Consider the following 13,203-nt stretch of genomic DNA (forward strand, 5'->3'; position numbering starts at 1 on the left):
ACACACACACACACACACACACACGCACACACACACACACACACCAGGGATTTATTTCATCCTATTTTTCAATAAACATAAAATCCCATCCTGTTGTTTGTTTTGTTCAGATTGGCAGGTCTTGTCAATTTTTTTTTTTTTTTTTTGTCCAGGGTTGGTTTTGGGAAGGCTCCAAAGCTAGTAGAATAGAGTGGTCCTATTCATTCATTACAACTTTATACGATTTAGCCTCTTCACTCTGGGAGACCTGTACACATTTGTCTCCTGGAGCCAAGAGGCTTTATAAGGTTGTGCCTGAAGGGAAAGACAAGAATGAAGAAAAAAAGCTTGCATACAGAATTGCTCACCAAACATACTTTTTGTCTAGGGTGTGTGGATTCAACATAGCCCTCTTTAGTTGTGCGTGGATTCCAATAATTGATATATACACCACAGGAGGTTGGTGGCACCTTAATGTGGGAGGATGAACTTGTGGTAATCAAATCAAATTTATTTATATAGCCCTTCGTACATCAGCTGATATCTCAAAGTGCTGTACAGAAACCCAGCCTAAAACCACAAACAGCAAGCAATGCAGGTGTAGAAGCACAGTGGCTAGGAAAAACTCCCTAGAAAGGCAAAAACCTAGGAAGAAACCTAGAGAGGAACCAGGCTATGTGGGGTGGCCAGTCCTCTTCTGGCTGTGCCGGGTGGAGATTATAACAGAACATGGCCAAGATGTTCAAATGTTCATAAATGACCAGCATGGTCGAATAATAATAATGGCTGGAGCTGAATGGTACCAAATGCATCAAACACATGGTTTCCATGTGCTTGACACCATTCCATTAGCGTCGTTCCAGCTATTATTATGAGCCATCCTCCCCTCAGCAGGCCCTATGATATACATACAGTATGTTTATATACATAATTGGAGTCATTCATGCACTCTTCCTTGTGCATGAGCGCCTCCCTGTGGACACTCGCGAGGCCCCATGGGCAGATGTTATAGCGTTACACGACCAGCGTGGGGCGGTAGACCTCGATGCCCAACACATTGCTAAACCAGTCGCACTCGTACACATGAAGGACTAGGAAATATACATTTCAAACAAGGGGAGGCGACAAATAAGGAAAACAAAGGAGCCTCCTATCCAACAAGACGAACCGGTACATAGTCGTTAGCGTTTCAGACATCCGTGGAGAGTGATAAGATCGAGTTTGTAAGGTTTGATATTGTATTTGTCATTTGGATAACACAATTAGCTGGCCTGCCTGCATTGGCCAATGATGTTCGCTAACGCCAGGCAGTTATCTGTCTAACTATCGACGTTAGCCAGCTAGCGGAGGCCTGTTAAAGCTTTCAAGCGTATCACGTTATTTGTTAGCTGCTACACGAGACGTTCAAGACCTTGAATTTAAAAAATAGCAAGCAAATTTTGTGATCTTCCTATCTTCAACTACAGTAGTTAGTACAGTAACTAGCTAGCTGACGCTGTTATAGCCAACTAACTAACTAGATTTCTGGTTAACGTTAGCTAGTCAGACAGCATTGCCGTTGTGGTAGTTAAGTTAGCAAGCGAGCTAACTAGTACTATTTAAAGGCCTGTTGTGTATTTAGGCCTCCCGTATGGACCACAATATGAGACGTCAGTTGGCAGGATTGCACGACTTTGTGGACACTACCGAGCAGTTTACAATTAGCCAACACGAAATATTGTGCGCAGACGCTGGCTGACATCTGCTCCACACACCCTATTTTGCGGCTCCATGGCATGGATAACGAGGGCGGTTCCCTGTTTTAGGGCTTGCTGATGTTAGCTAAGCTACATTAGCAATGAGCGAGTGATGCAAGAATGTTTTGGTAGTTCATAGTTAGTTCGCAACTGCACACGTTGTCTTCCAACTTGCTAGCTACACTACTCTTCTTTCCAATGTCTATCTCCAATGCTAGCCCGTACTACTAGTTAAATTAGGGACCAATACCAGTCTAGTAGGCTACCATTATCGCACGAGTTGAACGTACTATTAACGTTACCAAAATCATAATGGAAATGCACCATGATTGTTTCCAAAGACACTCTGCTTGCTAGTTGGCTATGTATGCAATCTGCACAGATACAATTGTGAATTCGTTATTCTCTATCTAGTACTTAACCAACAGCCTTAAACATTTGACATCGGTGTTGTCCGCTTATCTACATCATTCTAATAACTAAAGGGGGGGCACGTTGGAATAGAGCAGGGTTGGACAAATTCGGATCTGGGGCCTCCCCTTCATCCACGTTTTGGTTTCTGACCTAACACTACACAGCTGATTAAAATAACCAACTAATCAAGGTTTGATTATCTGAATCCACTGTGTAGTGTTAGGGCAAAAACCAAAACGTTTGGGAAACCCTGGAGTAGAGGAGTGCTGCCTACATTAATTAACTTTAGCCTGCGAGTGAAATACGGATTCACCACTTGGTGAAGTTGAAAGGTGCCCAGAGATTCAGTTCAAACCAGGGGCGGGTGTCTGTGTTTCTATTTTAATCTGTTAACATGGGACACATCAGATATGACCAGGCTAGGTCTTGCTTTAGTGCTGGTTGGTTATATTCTTGGCTCCAGTGCTGGGTTCTAATTCTAAATGTAGATGCCAAGACAGGTCAGAGACTGAGCAAGACTGTGCCAGGGTTTGGGTTCACAGGTCAGGGGAAGATCACATCTGGAAACAGGTTGCCAAAGTAGACTGACTGGTCTGGTACATCACCCTGTGTCTCGTTCATTAACCGCTACATTCTGGATTCTGGGAGTAACTTCACTGGTCTTGGCTGTACACATAACAGTGCTATTGGAATCCATGTTGGGTTTTGATAGCTGAGGAATGCTCAACTCTTCTCTTTTATATCGAGGAGAAGTTGATTATTGATAACAGGTTGTGTGATTTGACGGCAACAACTGAGTTGCCATCAATCAATATTTTTATTGACTACAACCACCTACTTTCCTGATTTGTGTTGCTCAACTCCGTGTGAAAGCGTTGTGCAAACTGAATCTGTTTTACGTAGTACATCAAGGCTGTTGCGTCTCCAGTTAAGCAACAACGAGGAGAAAGTAGGTTGTATTCAATGAAAGTATGAATTTCAGTATTCCCCGTGAAAGGACCACAGTTAGTTACAAACTTAGGTACATGTAAAAATCGAAATTCTTAAAAACGCCTACAAGTATCGACTGAGTGGACTCAATGGTGTTGCTATCAAATCAAGCAACCTGTTATTAATAACTCAACTCCATAATATAAGGGACTTGAGTGTTGTCATGGCATTGTCATGAATGTTCTAAAATGGGGGACATTTTCACTGAAAATAAGAATTTGTTCTTAACTGACTTGCCTAGTTAAATTTGGGAATTCGAGGGCCGCCAGTTGCCCATCCCTTGCCCTAGATAAAAGCTCAGTGAGAGAAGGTCTGACATGTCCCACTGAGGGGCTCATGTATTCCCCCGGCTCTCACTGCTCTAGATACGGTTATAAGCACCTTACAGTTTGTCTGGGGAGGGGTGTGTGAGAGGATATGTGGTGGGTTTGTGTTTACACTAGTGGGGAGAGGCTGGAAAAGGGGAGAAGTACCGGTAAATGGAGGTTTCTGTGACCTTAACAACACTAGAAGGGGTCATGTAGAGGCCCCTTTGGAGTAGGATAGGGCAGTGGACGTTCTACCTCTGTAATCATTGACTACCACTGACCAATCAGTCATGTCTCCATGTCACCTCTTATGATGCAACTGGTCAGTAAACCAATCAATTTGATCCATAGTTAAAGTAAAAACAACCCCCGCAGTTAGCCTGCCCTTTCAACAACCTCATGCACAATTAGAGTAATGCTTAATAGCAAATCTCAGTATGAGGGTGAGGATCAACATTTTGCTTCCACCTCTTTTAGCTGTTTCCTGTCTTCAGATCAATCTGTTTAGCCTGCCCCTCTACATCCTGTTGTTTCTTAGCACTACGAATCTTGGTGTCAGTGTGACTTATGAATTGTGAGTCAGTAGGTTATTAATTGTGGGTGAGTAGTATCTTTGTATCAGTATGATTCATGATGAATAGTGAGTCACATTGTTAGTGCCTTTACTGATTTGGCTCCTCCTCACTGAGCTCTCTGAGTCTGTACTGATGCAGTTTGAACAACTGTCACAGTTTGGTTTAGTCTTTCTCTGCAGAGCCCTTTCTTTCTCTCTTTCTCATTTATCATCTCCAGTTTATATTTTCTCTCTCCTCTGTGGATAGGTAGGACTGTGCACTCGCTGCTTGGTCGACCACGGTAACCACCACCATGCCGTTCCCCTTTGGCAAGTCCCACAAGTCGCCGGCGGACATCGTCAAGAACCTGAAGGACAACATGACGGTGTTGGAGAAACACGACATCTCTGACAAGAAGGCTGAGAAGGTAAACACAAAGACAGACAGTACCTCCTAGTTACACCTCTCTCCCACTACTCTAACTTGATTAGTGACTTCAGAAATTCTATGGAAGCGATGGAGTGGGGAATTTCAAACCCCTCCCTCTAAGAGTTTGAATTGACTACAGTGTAAATAAATGAATAGGCAGGCCTCTCCAACTCTGTTCCTGGAGAGCTGCCCTTCTGTAGGTTTTCATTCCAACCCTAGCTGTAACTAACCTGATTCAGCTTATCAACCAACTAATTATTAGAATCAAGTGTGGTAGATTAGGGTTGGAGTGAAAACCTACAGGACGGTCGCTCTCTGGGAACAGGGTTGGAGTGTGAACCTACAGGACGGTCGCTCTCTGGGAACAGGGTTGGAGTGTGAACCTACCGGACGGTTGCTCTCTGGGAACAGGGTTGGAGTGTGAACCTACCGGACGGTCGCTCTCTGGGAACAGGGTTGGAGTGTGAACCTACCGGACGGTCGCTCTCTGGGAACAGGGTTGGAGTGTGAACCTACCGGACGGTCGCTCTCTGGGAACAGGGTTGGAGTGTGAACCTACCGGACGGTCGCTCTCTGGGAACAGGGTTGGGAGTGTGAACCTACCGGACGGTCGCTCTCTGGGAACAGGGTTGGAGTGTGAACCTACCGGACGGTCGCTTTCTGGGAACAGGGTTGGAGTGTGAACCTACCGGACGGTCGCTCTCTGGGAACAGGGTTGGAGTGTGAACCTACCGGATGGTCGCTCTCTGGGAACAGGGTTGGAGTGTGAACCTACCGGACGGTCGCTCTCTGGGAACAGGGTTGGAGACCCCAGGTGTAATATGGTATCTGTGTTTGGAAAATATATATGAACAAAAATAATTGCCTGTCATGTTTGACTAGAGACATTGGTCCCAACAACCTGTTGAGGGTTTCCTTTCATAACAAACCATCTCTACACTCTGAAGAAAGTGTATGATGGGATAATCTCAGTGCAACATGGGATGGTGTGTGTAAGGGGTTAGCTAGGTCAGAGGAAACAGTATGGTGACTGATGGAGAGCTAGCTTATATAATGTAGAGAGCTCATTTCATCTGTATCTGGCTCTGTGTGTGTCCAGGCCATGGAGGAGGTGTCTAAGAGCCTCGTGGCGATGAAGGAGATTCTGTATGGCACCAATGAGAAGGAGCCCCAGACAGAGGCGGTGGCCCAGCTGGCCCAGGAGCTTTACAACAGTGGCCTGCTCAGCACCCTCGTAGCTGACCTGCAGCTCATCGACTTTGAGGTGAAACACTTTTACACTGTGTTTGTTTGTCTTTGGGACAGATGCAGGGAATGAGAGATTTCTTTTGAGATGCTGACTAGAAAGGTCGGTCTGCTTTGGGAGGAGTGATATAGATGAGAGTGACCGATTTGTGTCGCTGTACAGAAAGAGTCCAGACTGACTGTGTTCAGTCTCTTCTACTGGCACATGGACATGCTTTCACAGGGACATGTTTTTTTTCCTCACTGCAGTGTGTGTGTGTGTGTGTGTGTGTGTGTGTGTGTGTGTGTGTGTGTGTGTGTGTGTGTGTGTGTGTGTGTGTGTGTGTGTGTGTGTGTGTAGACTTCACTGAGTCAATGTGGTGTGATTCTCCTCTTCCTCTTTGACACGCTCAACCTCCACATCCTTCAGTTGGTCTGGGTCATTCTCACTCATCAGAAGAGACATCTGTCTTGGCTATTCCTGCTATAGGGAGGCTGAAATTGATAATGGGTGCAAAAACAACGCAATGATACTAATATGAAATGTTACAATTCACCAATGGTGCTAATAGGTGAATGTTTTTATCACCATAACATGTATAAGAACATTGAATTCAGAATTTCGGTTCAGAAAAACTTTCTGGCTGACCCTTTGTGATTTTTAACACTTTTCTGACATTGCTTCATGTCATTTCTGTACAACATCAGGGTAAGAAGGATGTGGCTCAGATCTTCAACAACATCTTGAGGCGTCAGATCGGGACGCGGACGCCCACGGTGGAGTACCTCTGTACTCAGCAGAACATCCTCTTTGTGCTGCTCAAAGGGTGAGGCCTGGGGTGCCCAAACTCACACTACAACCTGTCATTTACAATGTTGGGGTGTCGTGTTTTTGTGTTGGTTACCACATTGTCTCAATACAAAATAATTAAATGCATCGAAATAGAAAGATAACAATTGCAGAAGTTGACAGAAAGCCGATATTGGTAGTAATAACTGGAGACTTAACAAAGTCCTATATCAGGGATCATCAACTAGATTCAGCCATGGGCAGATTTGTCGGTCGGAGTGGATGGTCGGTCGGGGGCCAAAACATAATTACAAATCATTTGTAGACTGCAAATTTACTGAAAGAAACCCAAACAGATGTGTGTGACTAATACACAATCATTTCCAACCTTGCTTACACTTGTATACGATGTGTCTCTATTATGTGTGGGAATACTTAAACAGGTTTCTTATAGTAAAATCACTTGGAACTGATTTTCTGGTATTTTTACAGTCAGAATGGATAATTATTTTTTTAAGTACCGGACACTCCTGAACTATCTTGTGCTTAGCTGTTTTTAAAAAGCTTAGCCTGTATTCTCTTCTCTTTCTCCATTTGATAGGCTATATGAATGACCTTTGGCATTGCTTCATTGTTTTATGTATGGCTTTCTCCCGATCAAACAATGAATGTAAAGGAGTTCCATTTCAAAGTAATTTTTCTCGCCTAATAACACAAGTTAGCCAGAGGACTAATAATGAGGGAGAACAAAGCATATCAATATTCTATAGAAACATCTAATAACCAGTTTAAGCTTAAGTAATGATCAGTGCAGACCATGAATATCCCTCCAAGAGAGGTTTAAACGCTTTACGACAACTTAAAGTTAGAAACTCCAGCTTATTTCCCAAATATTCTAGCCAACGAAGGAGTTGTCCTAAAGTTGTGTCTTTCATAAATAACACAAATGAATGTCTATAGCCTAAGACTAGGCATAGGCTATTTTTAATCACAGCTTTATGATAGATAGAAGAAACAATGTTTATTTTCCTATTTTATGAGACAATTATTATCCAGTTGTGAAGACGGTAGATTGTTTCTATCCAGCCCATGATGTAGTCCTATAACCTACACTACATGACCAAAGTATCTGGACACCTGCTCGTTGAACATCTCATTCCAAAATCATGGGCATTAATATGGAGTTGGTCCCCCTTTGCTGCTATAACAGTATCCACTCTTCTGGGAAGGCTTTCCACTAGATGTTGGAACATTGCTGCAGGCACTTCAGCCACAAGAGCATTAGTGAGGCCGAGCACTGATGTTAGGCCTGGCTCAAAGGTGGCGTTCCAATTCATCCCAAAGGTGTTCGATGGGGTTGAGGTCAGGGCTCTGCAGGCCAATCAAGTTCTTCCACACTAATTTCAACAAACCTTTTCTGTATTGAGGTCGTGTTGTACACGGGGGCATTGTCACGGTGAAACAGGAAAGGGCCTTCTCCAAACTGTTACCACAAAGTTGTAAGCACAGAATCATCTAGAATGTCTTTGTATGTTGTAGCATTTAAGATTTCCCTTCACTGGAACTAAGGGGCCTAGCTCGAACCATGAAAAACAGCCCCAGAACGTTATTCCTCTTCCACCAAACTTTACAGTTGGCACTATGCAGAGTCCAATGGCGCCGAGCTTTACACCACTCCAGCCGATGCTTGGAATTGCGCTTGGTGATCCACCTTCCGGAGACACCTGAAACCCCACCTCTTTAAGGAATACCTAGGATAGGATAAGTAATCCCTCTCACCCCCCCCCTTAAGTTTTAGATGCACTATTGTTAAGTGACTGTCCCACTGGATGTCATAAGTTGAATGCACCAATTTGTAAGTCGCTCTGGATAAGAGCGTCTGCTAAATGACTTAAATGTAAAATGTAATGAAACCCATTTCATGAAGCTCCCGACGAACAGTTCTTGTGCTGACGTTGCTTCCAGAGTCCGGTTGGAACTCTGTAGTGAGTGTTGCGCTTCAGCACTCAGCGGTCTTGTTCTGTGTGGCCTACCACTTTACAACTGAGCTGTTGTTGCTACTAGACATTTCCACTTCACAATAACATCACTTGTGCCCCAGTTGACCGGGGCAGCTCCTGCAGGGCAGAAATTTGACGAACTGACTTGTTCGGAAGGTGGCATCCTATGACGGTGTCATGTTGAAAGTCACTGAGCTCTTCATTACGGGCCACTCTACTGCCAGTGTTTGTCTATGAAGATTGCATGGCTGTGTGCTCTATTTATATACCTGTCAGCAATAGGGGTGGTTGAAATAGCTGAATCCACTCATTTGAAGGAGTTTCCACATACTAGTGTAGCTCACTACAGTAAGACAGCCCGTTCCTCATGACAGTCAGTCACTGCTCCATCACAGCACATACACCTGCTCCTTGCTAGAGCTCCTCCACAATAAAGGAATGTTAGTAAAGATGTACCTGCTATTAGCCTCTGCCCAGGTGTTCAATAACATTCTCTTTTGTCATGATTCATCCCGTTGTATTGAATTTCACGCTTTTGCCCGACTGTCGTTTTAACTGTTTTCTTTTTCCAACAAGATTTTTTTGTTGTTGGGGGGGGGGGTTGGCCAATAGGGGGCGATAGCATCGTCTGTCAATGTTTTATGGGTACATAATTACGTTAGGACAAAGGTTGACATCGCTCAACCCTACTTGCTTGCGTCTTAATAACGGGATACCTCCTTCCTATTCAAATGTCCACCTGGTAGGTACGAGTCTCCAGAGATCGCTTTGAACTGTGGCATCATGCTGAGGGAGTGTATCAGGCACGAGCCGCTGGCCAAGATCACTCTGGGGGCCGAGCAGTTCTACGACTTCTTCAGATACGTGGAGATGTCCACGTTCGACATCGCTTCAGACGCATTCGCCACTTTTAAAGTGAGTTTTCCAAAATGACTGTCGTTTTTCTCAGAACTGTAATATCTCAGACCCCCTAGGACCGTGGGTTTCTTGGGACCTAAATAGAGGGCCTGCATTTTTAGCTCATTGGTTAAAATACCTGTATATTTTCCTCTTCCAGGACTTGCTAACGAGACACAAGATTCTGAGTGCAGAGTTCCTGGAGCAGCATTACGACAGGGTAAGTCCTCCACATCGTGCTGAGGTGTCCTCGCCGGGTCACATATCTCCATGATGCATTTCTTTGAATTCTATTTTTTCTGAATAGCAACCTATCCTGGTTAACGGAGCTTTTTAAGACTGAGGTCACACCAGGATAAGCTGAGTTTATTTGCTCTAAACCCCAGCCTGACAACGGAGTATTTCAGAGACATCTGAGATCCATGAAAAGTATACCAGGGAATATGGAAATGACCTTGGCAGCACAGTACTCAGTACCTAACAACAAAAAAAACAGGCATTCGACACTGTGGCTGTTTGAATACAAGGCAGCTCCCTGTCTATCGGTGTGAGAATGTCACTAGTTGGCTTGTCACCGAGTTTGCAAACAAGCAGATGCACTCTGAAATAGCGCTTGACATTCACTATGATTCTTTCTCCTCCCCTCCCTCCAGTTCTTCAGTGAATATGAGAAGTTACTCCACTCTGAGAACTACGTGACTAAAAGGCAATCCCTCAAGGTAAGAACGTTGTTCCTGTTGTCGTAAACCGCTGTCAATTGTATTTGGATGTATACCTGTTTTTCAGGGCTAAGTATAGATGGTCTCTTACATGGTGTTTGGTTACTGAATATCACCAAGCTGACTGATGTCGCAGGTTTTAGTTACATTTCATCTGCCTGGTAACGTCCTCTTATTTTTGCCAATGCATAGCAGTATCTTCACTTTGCCTTGTGTATACCCAACTATAATGACTATCTGTTTATATAGTTTTAGCTGAATCTTGTTTCAAACCTGGCATTTAAATTAATTATTACTTTATCACCTACCACAGACTAATTACAATTATTACTTAATGTTTTTTTGTCACACTGAAACAATCTAGTTGCTGGGAGAGCTTCTTCTCGATCGACACAATTTCACCATCATGACGAAATACATCAGCAAGCCAGAGAACCTCAAGCTAATGATGAACCTTCTTCGGGACAAAAGCCGCAACATCCAGTTTGAGGCCTTCCACGTCTTCAAGGTAAAATAAAAAAACGAGAGACTAGCATAAGGCTATAGCAGGCGGTGCAATTTGACGAGTTTAGTTAGATTGTAAGAATAATTTGTCCTTCCTTCCCCTGTAGGTGTTTGTGGCCAACCCCAACAAGACACAGCCCATCTTGGACATTCTTCTGAAGAACCAGACCAAACTCATCGAGTTCCTCTCCAAGTTCCAGAACGACAGGACGGAGGACGAACAGTTCAATGATGAAAAGACGTACCTGGTCAAACAGATCAGAGATCTGAAGAGGCCGTCCCCCCCAGGAGGCCTGAGGGAGGGGCTTAAGGGGTCCAGACAACATCTGGATAACGGACTCATCAGCAGCCGCTGCTGTTCTGGTTTTTCCACCATTTTGAGGAAGAAAAAAAATAACGCGCCCACATCAAGTCATCAGGAAGTCTCCCGCTCATTCTGCTGTTCAACGCAATGGACATTCAATTTATTTTTCTATTTTTATTTCTAGTATCTCCTTTTAAAAAGATGAACATAATAGATGCTGCTTGTTTCTTCCACATTAAGACATGTGGAAGGGTAACAACACAACAAAGGTCATTCAAACATAGTAACAACGAAATCTACATTTGAGTGCTATGCAGACTTCTGACACACACGTAGTGCTATAATATCAACATAAACCTTGAGGTGAAAAGGTACTAGCAAAGTGAGCATGGTTGCATGCCTTGTTCGAATGTGACAGATCCATCGCTGTACTTGGCTAAATGCTGGCCCTGTCTACTTAGTGTCACAGTCTGCAAAAAGCACGTACCAGCTACAACTCTTATCTATGCTTTCATCGTATACAGCAGCAACAGTGATACATTTTGAAATGGGCTCTCCAATGGCCTCATACCAAACCATGCAGCTATTGGTGTGTTGTGAAACAGCACAAAGCGAATGATATGGGTAAAATGCTAGATATTATTTCGGTACAGGCCTGACTTGTTCTGGGACAGGGTGAACATGTACATATGACTTTTATTTTTGCTTTGTAGATTTTGTTGAAACATTGACAAATGAATATATATATTTTACCTTAAATCAAGTTTTACGGTAATTCTAATCAAATTCATTTTTAAGAGGAAAAATCTGTCTTTTTTTTTTTTTGCATTTAATTTTACTGCTGAATTTAAATGGTGGCTGATTTTTCTTTGTACATAATGTCCAGCCAGGGCCAGCTCTTACATTGTTAACCTAGAGGACATTACTAATAATTAGTACAGCTGGGGAATGTAATGGTATTAGCCCAGATCTCTTAATCCTCTTATCTTTCCGTCTGTATTTCAGTAACTCGGACGACTAAAATGTGCTGGGGTGCCAGGACAGTGGGGTGGAGGGGAGGCCTGGAGGGAATGGGATGGGGCAAGGTGATAACTAAAACATCAAGCCTGTGTGTTTGTGCTGAGCAGCCAGCCAATGGTCACCTTACCCTGCTCAGACATTGCATGTATCAACCAATGGTTGCGTGCCACATCATCCACTGAGAAATTGCTATAACATATGTGGTTAGCTGATACGTAAAATATATCCTTTTCAAGCATTGTAAGATCTGGCAGGTGTCAGCAATGCCTGGGTAGAGGAACACGCCCTCCATCACCCAACTGGAATCTGATCTGGGAGGGGGGGTTGAGGGGGATTTCAGAGAATCGCATCATTCTTCCCCCCACTCATCCACTCTGGTGTATTATGATATTCACTGCTTTCTGGGGGTGTTGCACCATATCTTGTGAGCTTCAGGAGTTGACAATTATTTGGCACATTCAAATGTTTCCCCTTTACCACCCAGTTTGAGCCTTTTTCATTGGGGTTGAAATTCCAGTACAATTCCAGAGCATTAAGTATGTTCTTTGGAGATTGTTTAAATGTTTACTTTACACTGACTGAGCTAATCTGCCATTTGAAACACCGTATTTATTTGAGGGATGGAGTTGATTGGATAATATGAATATATTGCATATATACCACTCAAAAGACATGTTTACTTGCAGTGAAGGATATGGTCCGAGAGTGATGTTGAGCCATGTGCTTTTGACTGAAAGCTCAAGATATCCCAATAGATGGCAGATCAACCATTTCATTGTGCAAACCAACAGAGACCAGTATTCCTCAATGCATACTTAAATTGCATGTTCCTCTACTGGCTGCATGGTACTCTCTACAAGCAATGTTGTACTGGAATTTTCTTCCAAAAATAACAAATGACCATATGAGAGAGCTTGAAATTATTTGGCTATGTCTAACCTTTGACTCCAGTCCCAGCACATTGAGTGTGTGGGTGCTTTCAGCAGTGTCAAAGGCTTTGGCCTTACCATCTAAACATAAATAAATGAAAAACATTTGGAATAAATTTAACCATTGCTCAGTGTTAATTGTTTCTCATTGTCCTTTCCTGTATCTGTCTGCTGAATGTATGGAAGAGTAAAATCTTTATTTTTATTTTTTTATCCAGCACTCAATATCCTGGATGTTGACGACGTGTGCGTTATTTAGCTATGGATACTTGGCTATTGTAGACTTTTCTTTTTATAAACAGAATCTGCTAATGATACCGCATAATTATCAGTTTCCCCTTTCTCTATTTTTTTCACAGACGGTACTCTTCACACACTACTCATCATCACGTAGACGTAACTCATT

The 13,203-nt window shown here is 43.3% G+C and overlaps 1 protein-coding gene across 3 annotated transcripts; it reads left to right on the top strand.

Moving 5' to 3' along the window:
* The first annotated feature begins 1,013 nt into the window (after nt 1-1,013).
* On the top strand, nt 1,014-12,933 carry LOC124005337 (calcium-binding protein 39-like). 3 transcript variants are annotated; one of them, XM_046314483.1, is made up of 9 exons: nt 1,014-1,149; nt 4,249-4,408; nt 5,510-5,674; nt 6,343-6,461; nt 9,171-9,339; nt 9,482-9,541; nt 9,975-10,040; nt 10,405-10,548; nt 10,652-12,933. In XM_046314483.1, exons 2-9 carry the CDS (start codon nt 4,295-4,297, stop codon nt 11,030-11,032), a joined length of 1,218 nt encoding a protein of 405 aa, XP_046170439.1. In that variant the 5' UTR covers nt 1,014-1,149; nt 4,249-4,294; the 3' UTR covers nt 11,033-12,933. The 3 variants fall into 3 exon arrangements, with proteins under 3 accessions (XP_046170439.1, XP_046170438.1, XP_046170440.1); XM_046314482.1 differs by having other exon boundaries at nt 1,038-1,207; XM_046314484.1 differs by having other exon boundaries at nt 1,038-1,202.
* Nucleotides 12,934-13,203: the final 270 nt, after the last annotated feature.

The sequence above is a fragment of the Oncorhynchus gorbuscha genome, linkage group LG19, assembly GCF_021184085.1.
Source record: "Oncorhynchus gorbuscha isolate QuinsamMale2020 ecotype Even-year linkage group LG19, OgorEven_v1.0, whole genome shotgun sequence".
Lineage (NCBI taxonomy): Eukaryota > Metazoa > Chordata > Actinopteri > Salmoniformes > Salmonidae > Oncorhynchus > Oncorhynchus gorbuscha.